The following is a 24,770-nucleotide window of genomic DNA, read 5'->3' on the forward strand; positions in this document are numbered from 1 at the left end:
TATCCTGAAAACAAACGGCTTCGGGGTCTAGTGTCAGCTCCGGTGCTGTGTAAACATTGAGAATACGCGGATACGCGGATACGCTGTGCTGAGCTCTAGCTGGCGTCGTCATTGGACAACGTCACTGTGACATCCACCTTCCTGATTCGCTGGCGTTGGTCATGTGACGCGACTGCTGAAAAACGGCGCGGACTTCCGCCTTGTATCACCTTTCATTAAAGAGTATAAAAGTATGAAAATACTGCAAATACTGATGCAAATACTGCCCATTGTGTAGTTATGATTGTCTTTAGGCTTGCCATCCTTCCACTTGCAAGTGGTAAGTGATATGCGCTGGGATCACACACACAGCGGCTCAGTCCCGAATCACAGCTCGTGCGCTCCACTCGCGCGCTCTGTGAGCTGCACAGGGCCGGAGTGCGCACCCTCCAGAGGGCACTCGCTGTTCAGGTCGGAGTGATTTGGAGCGCAGGATGCCTGCAGAGCCGAGCGTATCCATGTATTGGTGTTGCTGTGTGCACGCAAATCGTGTATTAGTGTTGCTGTGTGCACACTAATCGTTTTAAAAACGTTAATCTGATGATCCGCTGATACGGTCTAATGTAAACCCCACCTGAGTGATAGCCAGTGCAGTTTGTGCATAATGGGGGTGATATGATCGTACTTTCGGGATCCTGTTATTAACCTTGTGGCAGTCCTCTGGACAGATAAGCTCTTGAGGGTATAGTCCGGTAAACCAAAAATGATAGCGTTGCAATAGTTCAGTTTCGTTGTAATGATTGAGTGGACCATGATCTTGGCAGCATCTTCCGTAATGCACCTTCTGATCTTAAACATGTTTTGAAGCTTGTCCAAACCTCCTTTTGCCACATTATGGATGTGATTTTTAAGGCACATATTACTGTCAAGCTCCACACCAAAGAGAGTAGTTGAGTTTGATGTCAAAACAGATTGAGTTCCTATGTATAATTTTTACCCAACACAAGTTTATAGAAGAGCCCAAAAAGTGTAATCTGGCAACACCAGATAATGTCCTCATATAAGGACACTGAAGTCTCAGAAGTGGACCTATACACTGGCGGCTCGTTAATAGGGGCGATTTGGGCGACGCACTCCCAAACAGGGAGGGAGTTTTTTTTTTATCTACTCCTACTACCAACAGTAATGTCATTGTCCAATCAGGCTAAGGTCGTGCCTGGTGTAGCCACGCCCTTTTGGGGCGATTTCTGTCAGGTTCAGATTTGCCCCAAAATCTCCCATTGACACTAATGGTACGTACGTTTTTTTCGAAAATCCTGCTCCCAATGCATTTTCTATTAGGTTTTATGTGCTCGCACAAACAGCGTGCTTACGTCATACGCCTGTTGCGCCGCGCAAGTGTTGCCAGATTGGTTTTAAGTGCATTTTGGCGGGTTTTGAACATAATTTTGGGCTGGAAAACGCAACTTGCGCGGGAAATGTGTGAACATTCTATGAAGATGGCGGCGAGTGTTGAGTGCAACAATACGATAGCGTCTCTGAAAGAAGTTCCCTTTAGTCGTCGTACCAATGAGGAGAAAACGGCAATCAAACAGCGAGGACCTCCTAGACCGAATTTAAACATCAAGCAAGTGTCTACGAAGGGGGAGAAGACCTACTCAAGAGGTTTTAACAAGAACTGGTACCACCGGAAAACTTGGCTAGCTGGCTGTGATGTAGTCAATGCTCTTTTTTGCTACCCTTGCGTTCTCTTCCACCCTGGAAGTAGCACAGCAGACGGTACAGTGGTATCTGATATTTGAATTTACTAGGCAAAAGTTTGTGTGTGTGTGTGTGTGTGTGTGTGTGTGTGTGTGTGTGTGTGTGTTACCAATGGCAGTTTAACATTGCCATGTTTTTGTTTTACCAATGGCAGTTTAACATTGCCATGCTTGGAATATTTCAGTAGCTTCAAGTTCTCTCTGACTTGGTGTAAATTAAGCATATTTTCAGTTTTTATATATTGTACAGTATGTGTTCATTGGAGCCAGCAGCACCTTACCTTTTTTCCAACTTGTTAAGCCAAGTTGCACTGACTACAAAACCTTGTGTAACCTTGTGTGTATATAGCTAAATAACTAAAGCCTTTTGTGTTCATTGACATGCTTGTAATACTTTAAATTTCCTTTTAAGGCATGGCTTTCTGGAGGAATTCTTGGGGAAAAAAACTGCAGAATTTATTTAGAATTATTTGTTATTAAAATGGTGCAATTCCATAAAAAAAAAAAAAAAAACACATAATTAAGCTGCACATGTTTGTTTGATGGTTATGCTTTTCTTCATCTTTTTCAAAACTTAAATAAGCACTTGTTTTGGATTTATATCCTGCCACTTTAATTGTATTCTTTAGAATTGAAGAAATTAGAATATGTTTATAATTAAGAATTTGTGTCTACTTATTATAGAATACTGGAATAACATGAGAAAATGAGTAATGTAATATTAATTGATTGTGATGCCAAATGTTTTGCTTTGAAGGCTTCACAATGAATCTTCCTTAGTTTTAGCCTGGCAAGCCAGACTAATGCCGCTTTTCCACTACAAACGCGGCTGAGTCGGGCTGAGCCGTGCCGTGCTGAGTCGGGCTGAGCGGGGCTGTTGGAGTTGCATTTCGACTACAACCGCGCTGAACCGTGCTGGCTGGAAGTGGGTGGACACATTGGGTGGAGTTAGCGAAAGTGGGTGGACGTCAGGTGATGTCGTTAAGCAGCGCAAACAGTGACATCAGTGATCTTTTAAGCGGTAGTCTCACGACCCGAATAGTAAACAATAAACATGGAGGATATGGAGTCGTTAGTGTTGCTGGTCTTGGTGCTGTGGCTTGTTGTCACCAACAACGCCAACAGATACTGGCAAGAGCGTGTAGATGAGGCGAGGCGCATAAGGCTTCAGAAATTCTCGTAATTCGTAATTCTTCTCCTTCCGGGTTTGCGGTGTTTACAGATCCCAGTGTGCTCGCGGGGCGTGTGTGGGCATGTGAGGACACTCCTCCTCACCAATCAGTGCACAGGGGAGTGTCTGCTCACGCCCCCAGCCTCACTCAGCTCGGTTTGGCTCGCTTCAGCCCCACTCCAAAACCGTGCGAGTTTTAGGGGCTAAGCAGGGCTGAAGCGAGCTGAGTCGTGCTGGTTTTTGGTAGTCGAAACGCGAGCCGTGTCGGGCTGAAGTGAGCTGAAGCGAGCTGAGGTGAGCTGAAAAAGGGTAGTGGAAAAGGGCCATAAATGTGAATATTTGCCACTCGTAGGCAAAAATATTTTTGGCCGCTAGGCGGGTGGGTCTAGTTTACTAGGCTACCATATGGCCCTTTTCCACTACCCTTTTTCAGCTCACTTCAGCCCGACACGGCTCGCGTTTCGACTACCAAAAACCAGCATGACTCAGCTCGTTTCAGCCCTGCTTAGCCCCTAAAACTCGCACCGTTTTGGAGTGGGGCTGAAGCAAGCCAAGCCGTGCTGAGTGAGGTTGGGGGCGTGAGCAGACACTCCCCTGTGCACTGATTGGTGAGGAGGAGTGTCCTCACATGCCCACACACGCCCCGCGAGCGCGCTAGGATCTGTAAACACCGCAAACCCGGAAGAATTACGAATTATGAGAATTTCTGAAGCCTTATGCGCCTCGCCTCATCTATACGCGCTTGCCAGTATCTGTCCGCGTTGTCGGTGACAACAAGCCACAGCACCAAGACCAGCAACACTAACGACTCCATGTCCTCCATGTTTATTGTTTACTATCCGGGTCGTGAGACTACCGCCTACCGCTTAAAAGCTCACTGAATCAGTGACATACAGAGCATCGTGGACGAGTTCGCGGAGCGCAAGGCTCGTCGTATGCCCTTCAAATAATGCGCGCAGTAGGCTATTGATGTTTTATTATGAGCCATGTACAGTATGTCACCTAATGTTTTTTTGTTTCTGAGTTACATGTTCCTTTGAAGGACTTAATGTACAAACTAACATAGTTGCACCCCGTAGTGTTGAAATTGGTAAACACAGTGCATTCAGTGAGGTTTGCACCGCCCTCCTTTTATTTCTGACTCTTCCTGTCACCGTTGCAACCTCTGAGCGCTCATTCGTATGCCCTTCAAATAATGTGCGCAGTATAGCCTATTGATGTTTTATTATGAGCCATGTACAGTATCCTAATGTTTTTTTGTTTCTGAGTTACATGTTCGTTTGAAGGACTTGATGTACTAAATAACATAGTTGCACCCGGTAGTGTTGAAATTGGTAAACACCGCAGTTGCGGACATTTTGTAGCCTAAAATGATGTTATGATAAGCTTTAATAAAGGGCCCGGTCATTTGCCCCGCCCCCGGCCCGGCTCTGACTTGTTCCGCCACTGTCACTGATGTCACTGTTTGCGCTGCTTAACGACATCACCTGACGTCCACCCACTTTCGCTAACTCCACCCAATGTGTCCACCCACTTCCAGCCAGCACGGTTCAGCGCGGTTGTAGTCGAAATGCAACTCCAACAGCCCCGCTCAGCCCGACTCAGCTCGACTCAGCACGGCACGGCTCAGCCGCGTTTGTAGTGGAAAAGCGGCATTAGTTTGCCACCTTTAACTTGTTTAGTGTTGCCACCTAGTGGAGAGAAGAGATATTGTCTATATTGATATCTGAATTTCATCTCATATCTCATTATCTCTAGCCGCTTTATCCTTCTACAGGGTCACAGGCAAGCTGGAGCCTATCCCAGCTGACTACGGGCGAAAGGCGGGGTACACCCTGGACAAGTCGCCAGGTCATCACAGGGCTGACACATAGACACAGACAACCATTCACACTCACATTCACACCTACGCTCAATTTAGAGTCACCAGTTAACCTAACCTGCATGTCTTTGGACTGTGGGGGAAACCGGAGCACCCGGAGGAAACCCACGCGGACACGGGGAGAACATGCAAACTCTGCACAGAAAGGCCCTCGCCGGCCACGGGGCTCGAACCCAGGACCTTCTTGCTGTGAGGCGACAGCGCTAACCACTACACCACCGTGCCGCCCATATCTGAATTTACCAGGCAAAAACAAGTTCGGCCAATTGATTTGCTACCTAGGTCAATTTACTTAAGTCCTGTGGACATTTACGGTCCGTGTAGACATAACGGGGGAAAATTGCCCCCCCTGAAAAAAAATTCAGGAGCCGCCACTGGACCTATATATAGGCTCGGCCTACATAATAATAATAATACGGTTCTGTCCTCAGATTTTCTCCCACAAGCCTCTTTCTCGTAAAAGATCCCAAAATGGCAGCACTGGGGAAGGCAGTGAGCTTGGACTCGTGTGTGTGTGTGTGTTCCGGTTTGCCCGACAGAGATCCGCATAAAGCTGCGCTCGAACGGAAATTTCCAGCGCCGTGAAACGGACCTCTGGTTCACCCGCGTGAAGCAGGCGGGTGCTAAGCCACGCCCAGTCTGAACAAACCCACGTGTTCGGGGCTTCTGATTGGTCGTGCTGAAGGCGCGTCTTCGGGCCCGTCGGAAATCTATAAATAACCGCGGGGAAGCGAGGACAGTGGTGAACTCCGGGTCCGGTGTGGAGGAGCTCAGCGCTTTATAATCGGATTTCATTATTATTTTCACTCCGTCGGTGAATTCACAGGACAAAGCGCGCGCCTCATGAATATGAATGAAGCCGAGATGATCCATCTGTAGAGAGGAGGAGGAGTGACCCACCCACCCACAGACTCTCACACTTTCGGCATCAGTTCGAGACCCTCGCCAGGGTTAGAGGTCCGAGGTTAGAGCTCGGCGTTGTGGATCTGATTGACTGACTGACTGTGTTGTTTGTTTCTCCCCCCCCGCCGGTCAGGTGCCCGTGATGGCAGTGAGAGGGCCGCTGGCGCGCGTGTTCCGGTCGGCGCTGAGCTCGTGCTGCCCGCAGAGCCGCGCTCATCTGTCCGTGGCCGTTATCGGAGCGCCTTTCTCCAAAGGGCAGGTAAGGAAGAACCGAGCGCGCCTGCGGGTCAATAAACCAATAAATCCACTCCGGAAATGTGATGTGATGAATTTGTGTCCTTCAGAAAAGGAGAGGAGTGGAGCTCGGACCCAAAGCCATCAGAGATGCGGGACTGGTGGAGAGACTGACCAGCTTGGGTGAGTCCGAACAAAATGAAACAATTAAAAAAAAAAAAAAGCAAACAAACCCGAAATCAAAGAGTTGACATGTCGTGGAAGACTTTGATGGTGTCTCTGAGGGCACGTGCGCGCCGGTGCGTCACCTCCACTCAGCATGCGTCATTATTTCCGATTATTCCTGCACGGAGGGGAGGGGGTCTTTAATTTAATTTAATTTTAGTGCTTCAACAAACTGCCAAGTAAAACCCAATGTGGTGTCCAGGGACACAGACCAGAACTTGTTGGCCCTAAACCAGGAGGCTAAACACGGATATTATTAGATTTGATTAGATTCACTTTATTCATCCCACATCGGGGAAATTCACGTGTTACAGTAGCAAGAAAATGTCAAACGGATAACAAATAAAACTGAAATAAAAATTAGACAAACGAAGGATTAAATACAGAGGGCTATTTGCATTATCTACTGTGAAAAAGTATAGAAATATTGCCTTATTGAGAGGCTCGGAAAAAATTGCACATTACAGGTAGAAATAATAATAATAATAATAATAATGTTTGAAAAGCGTTTCCACTAAAGTAATGAAGTTGTTAAATGTTCTGCAGTGCATGTATTCATGTGGGACCGCCATATTTAACTTCTCAAACGTGGCTCAGCTCAGGATGCGGTGTGTGAGAGAGAGAGAGAGAGAGCGCATCTGTCGCCTATGCGTCATAGCGCGGTTGCCAGATCTTGCTGTTTCAGCCTTGCTTTTAGTTGATTATTTTAAAGAGGAAGGCTATGTTAGGGTTATGACGCAATATGTTTCCATATAAAGTGAAGGTATATTTGAGTTCTTTAAGATACAAACGATGTAAAAGTAACCTAATCCTGCAGCTCCTCAAACAAGTAGTCTGCATTCCAATCTCTCAGGCAGGAAATTGGGCAGGGCTGGATGGCTGGCAAGTTTGAGAGTCATTATCTATCTATCTATCTATCTATCTATCTATCTATTATATACTACCGTTCAAAAGTTTGAGGTCACTTTGAAATGTCCTTATTTTTGAAAGAAAAGCACTGTTCTTTTCAATGACGATCACTTTAAACTAATCAGAAATCCACTCTATACATTGCTAATGTGGTAAATGACTATTCTAGCTGCAAATGTCTGGTTTTTGGTGCAATATCTCCATAGGTGTATAGAGGCCCATTTCCAGCAACTCTCACTCCAGTGTTCTAATGGTACAATGTGTTTGCTCATTGCCTCAGAAGGCTAATGGATGATTAGAAAACCCTTGTACAATCATGTTAGCACAGCTGAAAACAGTTTAGCTCTTTAGAGAAGCTATAAAACTGACCTTCCTTTGAGCAGATTGAGTTTCTGGAGCATCACATTTGTGGGGTCGATTAAATGCTCAAAATGGCCAGAAGAATGTCTTGACTATATTTTCTATTCATTTTACGACTTATGGTGGGAAATAAAAGTGTGACTTTTCATGGAAAACACAAAATTGTCTGGGTGACCCCAAACTTTTGAACGGTTGTGTGTGTGTATAATATATATATATATACACACACACACACACACACACACAGGTAGTCGTCGACTTACGACCTATCAACTTTACGACCGTCTGGTTATGACTGGTAAGTGTTTCCCAGCTGAGCGTATGACAGTTTCCGCCCCAGCTCCCGGCAGCGCCTCTCGCCGCGTACAACAGTTTCCGCCCCAGCTCCCGGCACATGCACAGTCTCTCTCGTGCTCCCTCGCGCACTCCGTCATACAGTTTCCGCCCCAGCTCCTGGTTTATGAAACGAGCAAATGCTTCCGCCAGCCCGAGCGCTGCAATAGCTGATGATGACGTAGACGACCCACAGCCAAGCACCAGTGATGCCATCGGTCACTAAATTTTGTATTTTGCTATGTTTAACATTTGTATTTTGGTATGTTTCAAACTAAAATGTTTTCTATTTTTCACACCTGTATTTCATATTTTTTGTTTTGCACATATTAAACGAATTGTACTGTACGCAGTGTAGTATGCAGTGTTTGACTTAAACCAAATAATGAGCCAAGGTAATGAAATAAGAAAATGTTGATAAAATAAGACTTTAAGATCATTACAATATATCATTACACATCACAATATACTTACGTTCATTTAACATAGGCCAACTTACAACCTGATCGGTTTACGACCGGTCAGTCGTAACCAAACGCAGTCGTAAGTCGACGACTACCTGTATATCTATCCATCAGCCAGAACTCTTTCACTGTTTAAAACAGACAAATGCAGACTGTTAGCACAGTGGAAATATTTTGTGACTTTTGGCTGTAGTCTATATCTAATTTAACAATGGTCCAAAATTACCTTTTTGAGTAAAGATACACAAACACGAACATTTTCAGGTAAAGAATCTAGACTAAAAGTCCAAAAGGTGGAGCTGTCACGGTTCTCCCTCTGCTCCAAGCTCAGGGTTAGTTTAGCAGTGAATGATTAGTTGTTGACTACTGTCGTGTGACACCCCTCTTTAGTAATACATTACAAAACTGCCCCACTTTTGAGAACCATTGTTCTGGATCCTCTAACTAAAGCTCAAAATGATGCACTTTTGAATGAAGAACACCCTGTTGAGAGATCCTTACACAGCCCTCGACTCCCTTTGACCTTTGCATTTATTTGCAACGCGTTCATTTTCACAGCTGAAACATGGCACTGAAATTCAAATCTATTCCTGTCTGGATGGACTTGGAAAAAATCAGGAACACGACCCCACCCCTTACTCCTTCAGACTCTGTTTACCTCATTACTGTCATCAGCGCCATTGGCTTTTGCAATGTGAATATTTGTGGCCTGATCTTCTGGAGGATAAGAGCGTTAAAAGAACTTAACTTTACTGTTAGGGTGTTTCAGGATGACTCATGTTTCTCGTGTTGTGGAATCAGAGCCAAGAAGCTGCCTTACGCCGTGTTGCATGCAAGAGTGTGCGTTGTTTAAAGACGGAAGGTATTTGAAGATTGGCACACCTATCTTTTAATTTTTTCCTAGACACAGACAGGGTTTATGGCTTGGGACTACTTTAAATGATGCTTGCACATGATCTTCCCCTGTGTAGAATGTAAGTCATTTCAAATCAGAGGGAGATCCTTTTGCATGTTCAGCTCTTCAACTAGCCTTAAGTTTAGCAAGTTAATTCATGAAATGAGACATTTGGGTTCCAATTTATATCAGATCTTAAATTATAGGTTCAAATCCAAACAGCCCTTCATTTGTGGCCAGTTCCTAAGTTCACCTGCAGAATGTGCAAGTCACTGTTGTCCGTGTGCCAGCAAGGAAAGGGATAAACATTGCGTCGTGCCTGTAATCCAGTAGCACAGGCTATCTTGAGCGTGTGCTGCTTTTTTTCCATGGTGGCATGATCTGCTTTCGACCTCATTTAAAGGGAACAGAGTGACTTAAATCAAGCTTTTATTCTTACATAGGTGTCATTAACACTGCAAATTTGCACAATATGAAGCAAAAAAAAAAAGGAGTCTTGTCACTTTGAGGCTGAATGCTCAGGAATACACTCGAAGGCAGATAGGGGCACAGTGGTGTGTACTATTGTGTATTAGATCTGTTTACAACACACATGGCAAGGATACACATGCAGCCAAAACCTTTAAGGATTCAAATTTTATACGCTTCGTTACACAAAACTACTTTTCGCTGCAGAAATGACAGCAAGAAAACAATTTGGAATAAGTAAATTCAGCTGCTCTGTCTCCCGGTCTATTTCCAGATATTTTTACATTCCAAGCTTGTTTTATTCGAATGAAAATCACACTAATTGTAATTGGTATCAACGCCACACAGACTGTCACTAAATCACAAGTGTGAGCTGGAAGAGGAATTGTGGTAATCACCGTGGTGAACACTGACACAATCAACCAGTGGTGTTATTTTTCTGGGGAGATCAGAATGTCCTCATCAGTCTTACTAGAAGTTACGATTTGTCTGTCATTAGATATGACGGTGATTGGGCAGTAAACATGTTGAGCCAGCGCCATACATTTCCAATCCATCTGAACTTTCAACTAGCAAGATTTCAAGTATGCTCATCACTCTGATGCCTTAACCATGGCTCTGGCATTCGAGTCTATTCCTGTCCAGACAGAAAAGGAATGTGGTGGCATGAGAGGGGGGTGGGGCGCCAGTCAAGATCGGACGAGTAATATGAAACCGGCACCCGAACCTATGTAACCCTGTTCGAATTGGATGCGATGTATCAAATGCAACACCCAACACATCCCGTTTACACCACACGCCCCGATCCATCATTTTGCTCTTTACCTCATTCCTGTTCCACTCATTAAGACTTGGCCGGTGGCCACCTGGCTTCCAGAGGAATTCTGAACAGAACCTGAGTGGTGCATTATGGGAAAAAGGGGTGGATGGAAAATGCAAAGGCAGGCAGTCCCCAGAAACAAGCTCAAATAACACTTCTCTAGATGCCAGTGAGGAGGGAAGGGATAGGAATGCGTGTGTGTGCTTGGTCAGAGGTTGTGTACAGGGGAAGGTATTTATTTTTAAACTAGCTCAAGGTCTCAATGCAAGTGATAAGCTGCTGCGATCAACTGTGTGTTACGCTGATCACTGCACTGAATGTTCCAAGGTTTCATGCATCTTTTTTTTTTTCTTCAGAAAATGCCGTGCATGATTTCGGAGACCTGAGTTTTGAACACCTGAAAGAGGACGACCGATTCATGAACATTCCCTTCCCACGAACGGTGGGACAAGCCAATCAGATTTTGTCGGATGCCATGAGCAGAGCAGTGGGGGCGGGGCATACAGCTGTCATGCTGGGAGGCGATCACAGGTACCTTAACAATCCTTAATCTCACCTCATAATTAATAATAATAATAACAACAAAAATATCTCCTTTAAATTGAGGTTGGGTTTCTCACTCGAGTCATGCACACGAGTTTTTCTTCTGCTCAAACACACCCGGTTGAGCTCATCAGCTAATTATTAGCCAGGTCAAAGTTGGTGTGTTAGACCAAGGAAAACAAACATGGACAGGCTGTGTAGTATCAGTGATGGTCGGGGACGTAATTTACAAGGAACAGTCAGTCGACTTTTTTTGTCATTGAAATTTTTATTTTGTTTTTACATAGCAATTACAGAAAGAAGACATAACATACAAAAACACATATCGGCGGCAGCAACACAGAACATGACATATCTCCCCAATAATCCATTCATAGGCACATTAAAGCACATACATACTACATACTCACAATAAGTATACAACACACCTCAAGTTCTTTAAGAGTTCACTCCAACACTATAATCAAAATGCACCCATACATGGCTAGCTTTACTTGGTTCCTTCTGTACCCTTGAAATCATGGCTTCAAAAGCAGCTGTCTCTGACATAAGTTGAAGCCATTCTTTTATTTCTGGTCTATAAGGACTCTTCCATTTTCGTAGAATAATCCTAGCCGCTACCAGAAAGCCTGTCATCACAAGTCTGCCTTCAGCTTTTGGTAGACCCACTGGCATCAAGGATTTATCTCCTAGCAGGCAGAATTGTGCGGACTCTGGCAAAGGTTGACCAAGCCAGTCCTCAAATTTTTTCAATATTGCCTTCCAGAAGGGCATTATTAGGGGGCAATCCCACAGTGCATGTAGAAGTGTACCCACCTCTTTCTTGCACTTCCAACACTTACTGTCCTTTATTAAACCCATTCGAAATAGCTTACTTGGTGTAAAATAATACCTATGCACAATTTTATAATGAATAAATTTGTTTCTAGCATCCCTTGTAGCTCTTCCAACATTTAAAATAATGTTTTTCCACACCTCCTCATTAATGTCTGTATCAAGATCTTTCTGCCACATAATCCTTAAGTTTTCACACATTCCCATTTGAATTGTTGACATTTTACTATAGAAAACAGATGCAGAGTGCACATGTAAAATAGGTGGAGCATTAAAAAACTGTTGCACTACATTATCCTCTTTCTTTTCTCTTTCCAAACCAAAAACAGATCCAACAGAACTTCTCAATTGTAGGTACCTCCAAAAATCCCCTTTATCATTTAAGTTGAATTGTTGTTTGAGATCCTCAAAAGACAGAAATGTCTGATCTCTATATAGATCCTGAACAATACGTACACCCTTCCCCAACCAAGTTGGCCATAAGAATACCTTTTTACCTATGCAGATAGATGGATTATTCCATATAGAAGAGTAGCTTTGTTTATATTGTGAAATCCCCAAAATTTTATGCACTCTTGCCCACGCCCATCGTGAATGATCTAAAATTAAATTACCCCCTCCTGCCTGAGTTTTCTGTGACAAATATTCTATTACACTAGATGGGCCCACAAGCCCCTCTTCAATCTTAGCCCACCCTGGCTTGGAGTCACCCATACCCCAATATCTTGCCAGCTTATTCATTTCAAAAGCAATATTATATAATTCCATGTTTGGAAGGGCCATCCCACCAACATCACGTGAGGCAAATAGTTTTTGAAGCTTGATTCTGGGCCTTTTCCCATTCCATAGAAATTCTGTAATTAACTTATTATACTGTTTGAAAGTGGCATTTGGAATATGTACTGGTATCATCATGGAAATGTAGTTAAATTGTGAGGAGACTATCATTTTAATTACATTAATCTTCCCCCATAACGTGAGGTTAATTACCCTCCACTTTTCCAAATTCAACTTTATCATCTTAAGTAAAGGGGACATATTCATGTCAATTATATTAGCCAGATCAGGGCACAGTTTAATACCTAAATATTTCATTCCAGTTTGGATCCACTTAAACTGGAACGTTGTCATTATGCTCTGACTGCATCCTTTAGATATTGGCATGCACTCAGATTTTTCCCAATTTATTGTATAGCCTGATAATGCTGAGAAAGACTCTATTGTAGATAAAACATTAGGAATCGACTGTAAAGGGTCCTCTAAAAGTAACAAAATATCGTCTGCATAAAGAAATATTTTATGTTCTTCTCCGCCATGCAAGATCCCTTTGATAGCACTCTCACCCCTAATTGCTGTTGCCAATGGTTCCAAAAATAGTGTAAAGAGCAACGGACTGAGGGGATCTCCTTGTTTTGTACCCCTTGATAAATGGAAAAAGGATGATATTATTCCATTTGTTATTACTGCAGCTCTTGGATCAGAATAAATAATATTTATCCATTTGATAAAATCTTCCCCACATCCAAATTTTCTTAGGGTGTAGTGTAGAAAGCCCCACTCTACCCTATCAAACGCCTTCTGGGCATCTAATGATATGGCCGCTATTGCATTGTTGTTTTTATGATTAAGCTGCATCAGATGCAATACACGTCTTACATTATCAGAGGATGATCTCCCTTTAATAAAACCTACCTGGTCAGAATGTATTAACTGTGGCAAGAGGTTTTCTAATCTGGTTGCCAGGACCTTTGTTAAGATTTTACAGTCCACATTAATGAGACTAACCGGTCTATAGCTAGCTGGATCAACAGGATCTTTATCTTTTTTGGCAATTAAGGATATTAAAGCTTCGTTGAATGTATTTGGTAATTTGCCAACTGAAAAAGACTCCTCATAAACCTCTGTCAAAATAGGTGCAAGAAGGTCACTAAATCTCTTATAGTACTCTGCGGGAAAACCATCCAAACCAGGTGACTTTCCAGCACTCATTGATTTAATTGCCTTTTTAACTTCCTCCACTGAAATAGGGCTATCTAGTAACTCCTTGTCATTGTTTAATATTTTTGGGAGGCTGATCTTAGAGAAAAAGGCATCATATTCCTTCGATTCAGGATTAATCTCTGATGTATATAACTGGTTATAGAAACTTGCAAAAATGTTATTAATATCCATTGCTTTAGTCATTAATTCCCCTTTCTTGTTTTTAATTGCTGGTATAGCATAGCTTGCTTCTTTCTGACGCAACTGTCTAGCCAGCAACTTGCCGGCTTTTTCCCCACTCTCATAATATGTTGTTTTAAGTTTGAATAGAGCATATTCTGCCTTTCTATTGTATATATCATTTATTTGAAATTTGAGGTCACAGATTTCCTTCAGCAATACATCATCATGTTTCCCCGCCAGTTTCTTCTCTAAATCTTTAAGTTGATTTTCTAAATCCTTAAGTTTGTTTCTTTGTTCTCTTTTCTTCGCACTGCACTGAGCTATGATCCTCCCTCTAATATATGCTTTAGAACTCTCCCACACCGTTCCTATTCTATCTACTGAGCCTATATTTTCAGAGAAAAAAGTGCTAAGATCCTCTTCAAGCTGGCTACAGAACACAGGATCCTGAAACATAGAAACATTCAATCTCCACCTACTCCCTCTCTTACCCTCTGATCCAATCAATACTCCTAAATGTACTGCTGCATGATCAGTCAAGGCTATCGGCCCTATGGAGCAGTCTGTGACATTATTAACCAATTCTTTGCTAATTAAAAAATAATCTATCCTGGATTGTGATTTATGTTTATGGGAGTAAAATGTATATTCTTTATCCTTCGGATTAACAAGCCTCCATATATCTGTCAGACCCATATCCTCCATCATAAGACCAATAGCCATTCTATCTTTTGGAATAATATTAGAAAAGGTGGTTTTATCCAGAGCTCCATCCAAAACTTGGTTGAAATCCCCACCTATTATTATAGGACCCCCACTATCATTACCCACTAAATCATTAATTTTATGAAAGATGGATTTTCTTCATTTGGTGCATAAATATTACATATAGTAACTTGTGCTCCATTGATTTTAGCTTGTATGTATATGACCCTCCCCTCATCATCCTTTTGCTGCTTAATAATAACACAATTAAGATTTTTATGTACCAAAATGGCAACTCCATGTTTTTTACTACTATATGAGCTATGGAATATTTGGCCCACCCAATCTCTTTTCAGTTTTGCAGCCTCTGATTCAACCATATGTGTCTCCTGAATAAGGGCTATTTGGACTTGTTGTGATTTAAGATATGATAAACATTTTTTTCTTTTAATGGGGTTGTGTAAACCATTCACGTTCCAGGATACTATCCTAACACAGTTATTCATTAGTGTTCTTTTTAACAATTAAGCTTAATACCATTGACTTGAGATGTATGAAAGCTGTGTGCCATAGAAAGTAAAATATATAAACAATAAGGGGAGTGCTGCCAAGCTGCCGATCAAAACAAAACACACATTCTGTCAAAAACCTTTCAGAACAAAAAACATAAAATGTAAACCCAATACCACCCCTGTGATACCCCCCACAAAACAGGCCCATGAGGTACGCTAAGATGATCAACAATAATCCCCTCCCCTCCCATTACCCTCCAAACCCATAATAATATCGTTGAAATGTTAAATATTCCCTTGTTGCTGACCTAGTCAGTAGAACTTTTATTCTGATATCACATTTTCGGACAATACTATCCTGATATTCAGCAAGCCATGTTGTAGTAGGCACTTCAAATCAATTGTCCACTCATATACTCACGTCTAAAAGTCTTAAGGAACAAAATGGCAAACGGCCACAGCGCAAAACGTAACAAATCCTTTCTTCTTTTCGGAATTTAGTTATTCATCTGTTGACTCACGACCATTGGACACCTCCTCCTCCACATCTTGCTGTCCCGTCTGACTGTCCAGAAAGTCCATCGCCTTTCTGTCGTCCGTGAACTTCACTTTTTTTCCTCGCCAGGTGAAGCGCATCTCTGCGGGGAAGCCCAGTGTAAACCGCACGTCCAGTCTGTGTAGCCGACTTTTAACATCCTTAAACTTTCTCCTCTTTGCTGCCGTTTCTTTTGTCATGTCAGGGAAAAATGACAACTTGCAGCCTTTCCATATTACATCTTCCTTGTCTTTATATTTCTTCTTCGCAGCCATCAACACTCTCTCCCTCTCCAAGTAGCTCAGAAAGCGAATGATGATAGGTCTTGGTGAGAGATTGTCGGTGTTCTCTGACATAGTAGTCGGGACTCGGTGCACTCGCTGCAGCTGACCTCTGTCCAGTTCAATCCCAAGGGCCTCGGAGATGATAGTTCTCACGCAGTCTGACGGCTTGTTACCTTCCAGTTTTTCCTTCAGCCCGATGAGCCTTAAATTTTGGCGCCTGTCACGATTTGCTGCATCTTCCACTGCATAGCGTAACTCCTCGCAGGTTTTAGAACTCGTACTTGCCTCTTGGCGTAACTGAACGTTTTCGTCCTCAAGTTGGGAAATGCGGCTCTCCGCTTCCTCAAGTCGCTGCATAACACTGTCCATGTCCGTCCGAAGCACAACATTGTTTTCTTTTATGTCGGATATTTCAGTCTGGAGTGTCGTCAAAAGTTTCCCAACTCTTCCCATTTCCTTCATAGCTTTCTCCAGTGACTGCTGCATGGATGCTAGCACACTTTCTCCGTCCCCCTTGCTAGCTCCAGCCATTGATGTTAGCTTACTAGCCGCTGGTATGGCCGGGTTTTGTTTAGCCGCTGTTCTCGTCGACATTGTACATTAAATCCCGTCTTATAACAACTTTTGACTGATCAGCAGTACATTATAAGTCACTACTCAACGATGAAACGCATAATATATCGAATTTCAGGGTAAAATCGGTGGGTCTATGGGAGAGCTCCTTCTATGCGACCATCCTGCTCAATGATCCCACGAGACTCCACAGTCAGTCGACTTTGTGGTACTGAAAGTTTTCCATTAGTACAGCTTGTTCCAGCTTAATGCAATAAAGGAAAAACCTTGTTGCGTTCAGCTCAGAGGGCCAACAGGAAGTTTTGAAAGCTGCATCTTAAGGGTGTTTCTCTCTTCGAACTCTGTATATTGGTCCAAATTTTGCATGCACTTGAAAAAAAAAAAAAAAACAGATCTCGAGTCATGTTTGTGCACATCAGAGGAAGTGCCATAATTTCACCAGGAGGAAGTTTTCAGAAAAGAGAACTCATCATGAGACGCGTTCAGAGGAGGATCATCAGGTCTTTGCAGCGCTATGACTTAACTGTACATTTGTTTCATAGCAGGTATCGACTTGTAACAATGCAAACCAAATTACAGTTCCTGAGTAATCTCACCCTTTATCCACATCCTGGGATTAAACTGCCTGCTAAGCAGTTACACAAATGGCAGCTCAGAGTTCAAGTTTCTTGCTGGTGATCAGAAGGTTGCAAGTTCAAATCCTAATGCAGAATAAACACTTTAATAAGTGAAAATCACATTTAAAGGACTTGAACTTGTTCCTGTTCAGGTAAATGATTAGAATGTATTCTGATACAGAAACGAATCAAGGTACCTGGAACGTAAAAGGTTCATGACGTTCGACTTGAAAGTGGTTTTGCGTGACAGCATCAGTAATGCAGCGATGTTGAAAGGATTCCATACAATGTGCCCCAACTCCCTCCATTATCCTCCACATCTTTCACTATTTGAACGTTCTCTGCTTTAATCCCACTAATGTACCTGTCTCACCCTTTGCAGCTTGGCCATTGGCTCAGTTTCAGGCCACGCCCAGCAACGTCCAGATCTTTGTTTGATTTGGGTCGATGCCCATGCAGACATCAACACTCCCATGACCTCACCATCTGGAAACCTCCATGGCCAGCCAGTCGCGTTCTTGCTCAAAGAGCTGCAAGACAAGGTGGGGCTTTGCATATTTCCTGCAGTGTAAATCCAGACTAGTGCTGAGTGGGTTAATCTAAGATTTGGGTCATGAAGCGCTGTCCAGTAAACAAGAACACTGAAATGAACGAGGGTCCGGGACATAACGGAACTGTTTGTTCTCATTTGTCTTTGACTGAAAGGCTGAAAACTTGTCCTTTAAACAGTAACCTCTCTTAACCTCGTCTTTCATGTTTTTGCACGTAGATGCCAGTGGTTCCTGGTTTCTCCTGGATGAAACCAATTCTCTCAGCTCGAGACCTGGTGTACATCGGCCTGAGAGACGTGGACCCGGGCGAGCAGTAAGTAGTGGAGGGATAAAATATCAAGTGTTGTTGTCTTAACCAGCTGCTCTCCTATAAACAACAATGGAATATAGGGACAGCGGAAGGTCAACGCCCCTTTTAACTTTCGGATTAAAATATCCAACTCCAAAAATATCTTCTAGTTATTGCCAGAAGTGGATTTACTCAGTGATCCAATTACAATTAATTTACAACAGCTTCAAGAAGAGCGACCAAGCAACAAGTGGATTTCTTGGACAAAATGCAGATATACAATGTACAGCAAAATAGAAATGAAGACTGCTTTAAGCATCTCTTGGCGGCGTAATGGGAAAATAACTGTCCTTTTCGTATATTGTATAACGTAGATGCTTTTCTAAAGTGTATTGTGACCAGGTTGTCAGATGGAAGAAACACCATGCATCTTACATCTGGGTGGACCACCGATAGGTCATCCGACCATGAGGTGCCAGATGTTAATTAGGTTCCTGACGACAGGTCTGGATAGTCAAGCATTCCAACTCACAATGCTCCAGCATAAAAGTATTACGTAGTAATAATAATAATCATGGCGGCACGGTGGTGTAGTGGTTAGCGCTGTCGCCTCACAGCAAGAAGGTCCTGGGTTCGAGCCCCGGGGCCAGCGAGGGCCTTTCTGTGTGGAGTTTGCATGTTCTTCCCGTGTCCGCATGGGTTTCCTCCGGGTGCTCCGGTTTCCCCCACAGTCCAAAGACATGCAGGTTAGGTTAACTGGTGACTCTAAATTGAGCGTAGGTGTGAATGTGAGTGTGAATGGTTGTCTGTGTCTATGCGTCAGCCCTGTGATGACCTGGCGACTTGTCCAGGGTGTACCCCGCCTTTCGCCCGTAGTCAGCTGGGATAGGCTCCAGCTTGCCCGCGACCCTGTAGAACAGGATAAAGCAGCTAGAGATAATGAGATGAGATCATAATAAATTACTATCACCCCCCAACCAGACAGGCTTTTCAAATTTTCGGCGCACAGCAACGAGCTACCATAAACAATTCAATGTTGAGTCTCCAATCAGACATAACAATGCCTGATAAAAATAGATCTATGTTCAGAATATCAGACCGACCTGATTATGCAGTCTTTTAGTTCTATTTTCACCGGAAATAAACCCTATCTCACGGTCACTCAGAGAACTGAGAAGTCAAGTCAACACCATTTCATTTAAAAAAAAAAAAAGACCACAAGGCCATGATTGTAAAACAGGAACACCACTCACTTTTTTTTTCTTTGAAGAGTTGTTCAAAGCTCATGGTCAAAAAAAAGGTCTCGACACTGCCACAGCCATCCGGGGGCAGGCATCCGAGAGGTGGTGCCACTCTGTGTGGGAGGGATCTTATTACTCTCTCACCTGTCAGTCAAGGCAGCACGAACCAACCAGATTGTTCACATTTTGGAGGAAGCACAGGCTCACCTTTGTGGTCAGTACCCATCAGGGAGCACAAGTTAGTGGTAAATGACCAAATTCTGAGAAAATCAAGTTAAAAATGGTCTGAACAACAACAACTCTGACTCTGTGGAGAAGCAGCGATCTGGTCAGGGCAATGATGGAACTCAGTCACTGCCTTTCGGCTGGTTTCATGTTCAGATCTAAAGTTGTTTATTGGTAACAAGGTGTAAAGTCAGTGAAAGAATAAGCACACAATCCCAGCTGACCTGTACAGACTGGTTTCCAGCTCACTACAGACAGACATGTTGGTGAAAGGAACGTCCGCCTTTGAAATGACGTTAACAGTTCTTTTTAATAGCAGGTCATAAGGCAGTTCTGGCCCAGAAAGTATATATATTTTTTTATTTATAATCTGTCATGACATGTTTGTTTGTCCCCTGTTCTCTCAGTGTTATTCTGAAGAACCTGGGCATCCAGTGCTTCACCATGCGGGACATCGACAGAATGGGGATGCAGAGGGTTATGGAAGTTACACTCGATCATCTGCTGGCAAGGTGCACATATTTACACACACTTATTTTCCTGGAGTACAAGATGCTAGTCAGTCAGGTCATGTGATGCTTTGTGACATCTTTAATGCTCCTGTCGATATAGTGGCCTAGCTAGCAAAAACAGGGGAAAAAATAAAATAAACGCACTTTACTTTTACTATAACCCAGTGCGACTGTCCCCTCACTAGTAAGCTAAGCTGCCTAGAATGTAGCTAGGTATCTAGCTGTTAGCATTTAAACTCAGTATGACCGTGTAAGAGTTTGCTAGTTAGGTTACCAGTTTTGTGGCTATTTATCAAACTATTATCATGTAAAAACTCAATATTAAATTAATGAACATAAATTCAAAACATTTGCTGCAAAATAAGCATCAAAAGATATATATACTTAAACTCCATATAGCGGCTAGCTACTTATTAGCTAGCTGTTCACATTTAAAGGAGAACTGAAGGCAAATTTTTTTATCATCAAAATTCTATTTCTCATTTTATTAAATATAGGAATGTATTTTTTAATCGCCATTTTGTCGCTGCTATAGCAAGCTCTGAGTGTTTGAAATCTGCTCTGTAATATATCAGTCCATATGTCAAAGCAATGGCCGTAAACGAGATGCGTTGAGACCTGTGCGAGACATCGTAGGACGGAAGTAAAACGTACAGCGCAAATCAAAGTGACCAACATCTGCCAACGTCGTCAAAAGACGCGCGCGCCCTCTTTCGAATGCTGACATAATCAAGCCGGAATTTTTGTTTGTTTTGATAGCAATCAGGAAAGTTTGAAGAAAAGTAGGCAGTAATCGTCATTTAAACTCGTTTTTGTGCAATATTTCATTTGGAAAACAGTTTTCAAAATGGCAGCACTGACACTTCACATTTTCGAAGTCTTGTGAAGATCACGCGGACAAGCGACGCCTACCGTGGACCAAACAAACTAAATTCAACATGACGAAAAACCGAATAGGCCGATAAGTATAATATTTAATTGCCGACACTAGTCACGATATAAGGTTACTAAAACTGAAAATGTAATTGAATAACATGTTAATTAAGAAATAAAGCAAGTTTGAAAATGACTTCAGTTCTCCTTTAAATATGAACTGTTTGGGCGACGCAAAATTACCGGATAGTTTGCTCTTCACGAATGCAAGTAACACCGGAAACTACTTTGTGCATGCATGTGAGGTATTAATGTATACTACCGTTCAAAAGTTTGGGGTCACTTTGAAACGTCCTTATTTTTGAAAGAAAAGCACTGTTCTTTTCAATGCAGATCACTTTAAACTAATCAGAAATCCACTCTATACATTGCTAATGTGGTAAATGACTATTCTAGCTGCAAATGTCTGGTTTTTGGTGCAATATCTCCATAGGTGTATAGAGGCCCATTTCCAGCAACTCTCACTCCAGTGTTCTAATGGTACAATGTGTTTTCTCATTGCCTCAGAAGGCTAATGGATGATTAGAAAACCCTTGTACAATCATGTTAGCACAGCTGAAAACAGTTGAGCTCTTTATGCCGCTTTTCCACTACAAACGCGGCTGAGTCGGGCTGAGCCGTGCCGTGCTGAGCCGTGCCGTGCTGAGTTGGGCTGAGTCGAGCTGAGCGGGGCTGTTGGAGTTGCATTTCGACTACAACCGCGCTGAACCGTGCTGGCTGGAAGTGGGTGGACACATTGGGTGGAGTTAGCGAAAGTGGGTGGACGTCAGGTGATGTCGTTAAGCAGCGCAAACAGTGACATCAGTGAGCTTTTAAGCGGTAGTCTCACGACCCGGATAGTAAACAATAAACATGGAGGACATGGAGTCGTTAGTGTTGCTGGTCTTGGTTCTGTGGCTTGTCACCGACAACGCTTACAGATACTGGCAAGAGCGTATAGATGAGGCGAGGCGCATAAGGCTTCAGAAATTCTCGTAATTCGTAATTATTCTCCTTCTTCCGGGTTTACGGTGTTTACAGATCCCAGCGCGCTCGCGGGGTGTGTGTGGGCATGTGAGGACACTCCTCCTCACCAATCAGTGCACAGGGGAGTGTCTGCTCACGCCCCCAGCCTCACTCGGCACGGTTTGGCTCGCTTCAGCCCCACTCCAAAACGGTGCGAGTTTTAGGGGCTAAGCAGGGCTGAAGCGAGCCGAGTCGTGCTGGTTTTTGGTAGTCGAAACGCAAGCCGTGTCGGGCTGAAGCGAGCTGAAAAAGGGTAGTGGAAAAGGGCCATAAGAGAAGCTATAAAACTGACCTTCCTTTGAGCAGATTGAGTTTCTGGAGCATCACATTTGTGGGGTCGATTAAATGCTCAAAATGGCCAGAAAAATGTCTTGACTATATTTTCTATTCATTTTACAACTTATGGTGGGAAATAAAAGTGTGACTTTTCATGGAAAACACAAAATTGTCTGGGTGACCCCAAACTTTTGAACGGTAGTGTATAAAAAGAAAAAATCATGAAGAAACCCTTTTTTTTTTTTGGTGGTTATTTTAGCAATTTGAAACCATTTAATGTGATTTTGTGGTTTTCTCATGTGCTCTCTTTGGATTAGAATGATACTCTTGCGAGGTCACGTCAACAAATATGTCAGAGTTACTAAAGTCCAGTTGTATCAGAAAATCTGTTAATGCTGGTTTGTTATTATGGAGTAGTGTTTGGCTCCACAGTTTATCATGCTGACTATTCAAAAAAAAAAAAAGGCGGCTTTTCACACGGGCACTAACTGTATCAAAGGGACGTGGTTTTATTTTTGAAGTTTTTTTGTTTTTTTTGAGGGGGGCAACACTAAATTACCTGTAATTCCCTTGGACAGGAAGCAGCGCCCCATCCACCTGAGCTTTGACATTGATGCGTTCGACCCCACTCTGGCTCCGGCTACAGGAACTCCAGTGAATGGAGGACTGACCTACAGAGAGGGAATGTACATCACAGAGGAGATCCATAACACAGGTAACACACACACACACACACACACCCCTTCATAAAGACAGAAATGCTGAATCAATTCTAAAGGATCTGATTTCAAGAATAAAAATGCCATGAATATTAAACATGAACAAACTAAATGTATGAGAAATATGAGTTACTGAAGTATATTTCTCAATAATACCCAAGTCAGTAAACAAAAATAAACTGCATATTATACTGAAATATTAAAGAAAAATTTAAACAAGGCTAATTTTCTATATATATATATATATATATATATATATATATATATATATATATATATATATGCATGATTCAAATTAATTTTCCTGAATATCTTTAAATATTTTAACAGAAATGTAATTAGGACTTTATTACATATACCGTGTTTATGCAGTGTTCTATTTAAATCATATCGGCTGGCTGTTTTTCGTGAGATCAGATATATTCCATTCAGCTAGCATGATATTGAACAAGTCATAGATGAGTAGCTGAATAGAATATATCTGATACCACAAAAAAGCCAGCCTTTATTATTATTATTACACATACACCATTCTTTTTGGGTGTTCAACACATCTTTCTCTTTCAAAATTCTCTCAATCTGTATTTAATGAAGCAAACCTGGTGGCCATGTTTGTTTACAAATTGTCACAATCACTCGTTAGCGCAGACATTTTGTATCTTTGACGTGCGATGTTGTCTTGACAACCATGCAATATCGCAAACCATATTCAACACTCATTTTCCATTGGGTAGAGTGATGTAATACACATAGGATACACGATATGCTAACAATATTGCATACCATCAGTCAAATAAATGGAACCTGCTAGAAGGGAATAGAACACATTTTTATTCCATCGAAAAAGTGTCCTGGATGTATAATGATTGTTAGAATTATACATTAGAAATCTTTTTTTTTTTAATTTCAGAAATTAAAATACAGGATTATCTGCGATTCTGTTTTGAACATAATTTAGAAATATTTAATCATGTCACATTTCTCTGTTCAATCTTCTAAAAAAACGGATAAATAAACGAAAGCACGGCTGCATTTCGTCATTCTGTAGGTTTGCTGTCTGCGATGGACCTGGTGGAGGTGAATCCGGCGCTGGGTGCGAGCTCCGAGGCCGTGGAGGCCACCGCCGGTCTTGCCGTGGACGTCATCGCTTCGTCTCTGGGTCAGACGCGTGAGCTCCAGGACACCGAACAACTCGGCCTGTAGAGCCACGACGACTCGGACTCGGAACTGAAACGCAAATCTGCTTGGCATTCCAAAGTTTAAACCTAGACACGTATGAACTAAAGAAAATTAAACACTGAACAAGACAGAAACTACGAGTTTAAACCCTTTGGAGAGAGTGAACTACAAGTGCTTGGAGTGAGAAGAGTGGAAGGAGGGAGAGTGAGAGTGGTTCCCCCTCACACGGAAAATGCACACGAAAATTATAGCAACATGACTAACGCCAACTAAGACTGAAGGCTTGTAAATACTCTACTACTTTGTTTCAAAGGACTGTTAACTGATTTTATGCAGAAAGCTGAATTTTTAATCTACCTACTGACTGTTTAAAAAAAAAAAATCATGAATTTTCTTCCATGTGAGACTCTCACTCGACATGGCTACATTTAACAGTCGAATGTTTGTTTCATCATAAATAAATGAGTTAATTTCAGAGTTTGTCACAGGAGTGTGTATTTGAGAAGGTTGTTCTGATGTGTAATTAGATAGCGAGAGACGTGAACTCTGCCCTGCTGCTCAGGTTTCTCTTCACTGCTCCGGACAAAAGTCTCTGCCTCAAATGAACAGTTACTGAAGATGAGCAAAGGCAAAATGGAGGAAAGGCGTCAAGGTTGTTTTACCACAAAAAC

At 42.5% G+C, this 24,770-nt stretch overlaps 1 protein-coding gene across 1 annotated transcript; it reads left to right on the forward strand.

Annotated features, from left to right (window-relative positions):
• The first annotated feature begins 5,508 nt into the window (after nucleotides 1-5,508).
• On the forward strand, nucleotides 5,509-24,574 carry arg2 (arginase 2). The gene is given in 9 exon segments (XM_060925189.1): nucleotides 5,509-5,954; nucleotides 6,040-6,112; nucleotides 10,760-10,934; nucleotides 17,552-17,711; nucleotides 17,939-18,033; nucleotides 19,883-19,987; nucleotides 22,780-22,916; nucleotides 23,969-24,097; nucleotides 24,100-24,574. Coding segments are annotated over 9 exon segments (1,113 nt in total). The 5' UTR covers nucleotides 5,509-5,837; the 3' UTR covers nucleotides 24,222-24,574.
• Nucleotides 24,575-24,770: the final 196 nt, after the last annotated feature.

This window comes from Neoarius graeffei, chromosome 7 (genome assembly GCF_027579695.1).
Source record: "Neoarius graeffei isolate fNeoGra1 chromosome 7, fNeoGra1.pri, whole genome shotgun sequence".
NCBI classification, from domain to species: Eukaryota; Metazoa; Chordata; class Actinopteri; order Siluriformes; family Ariidae; genus Neoarius; species Neoarius graeffei.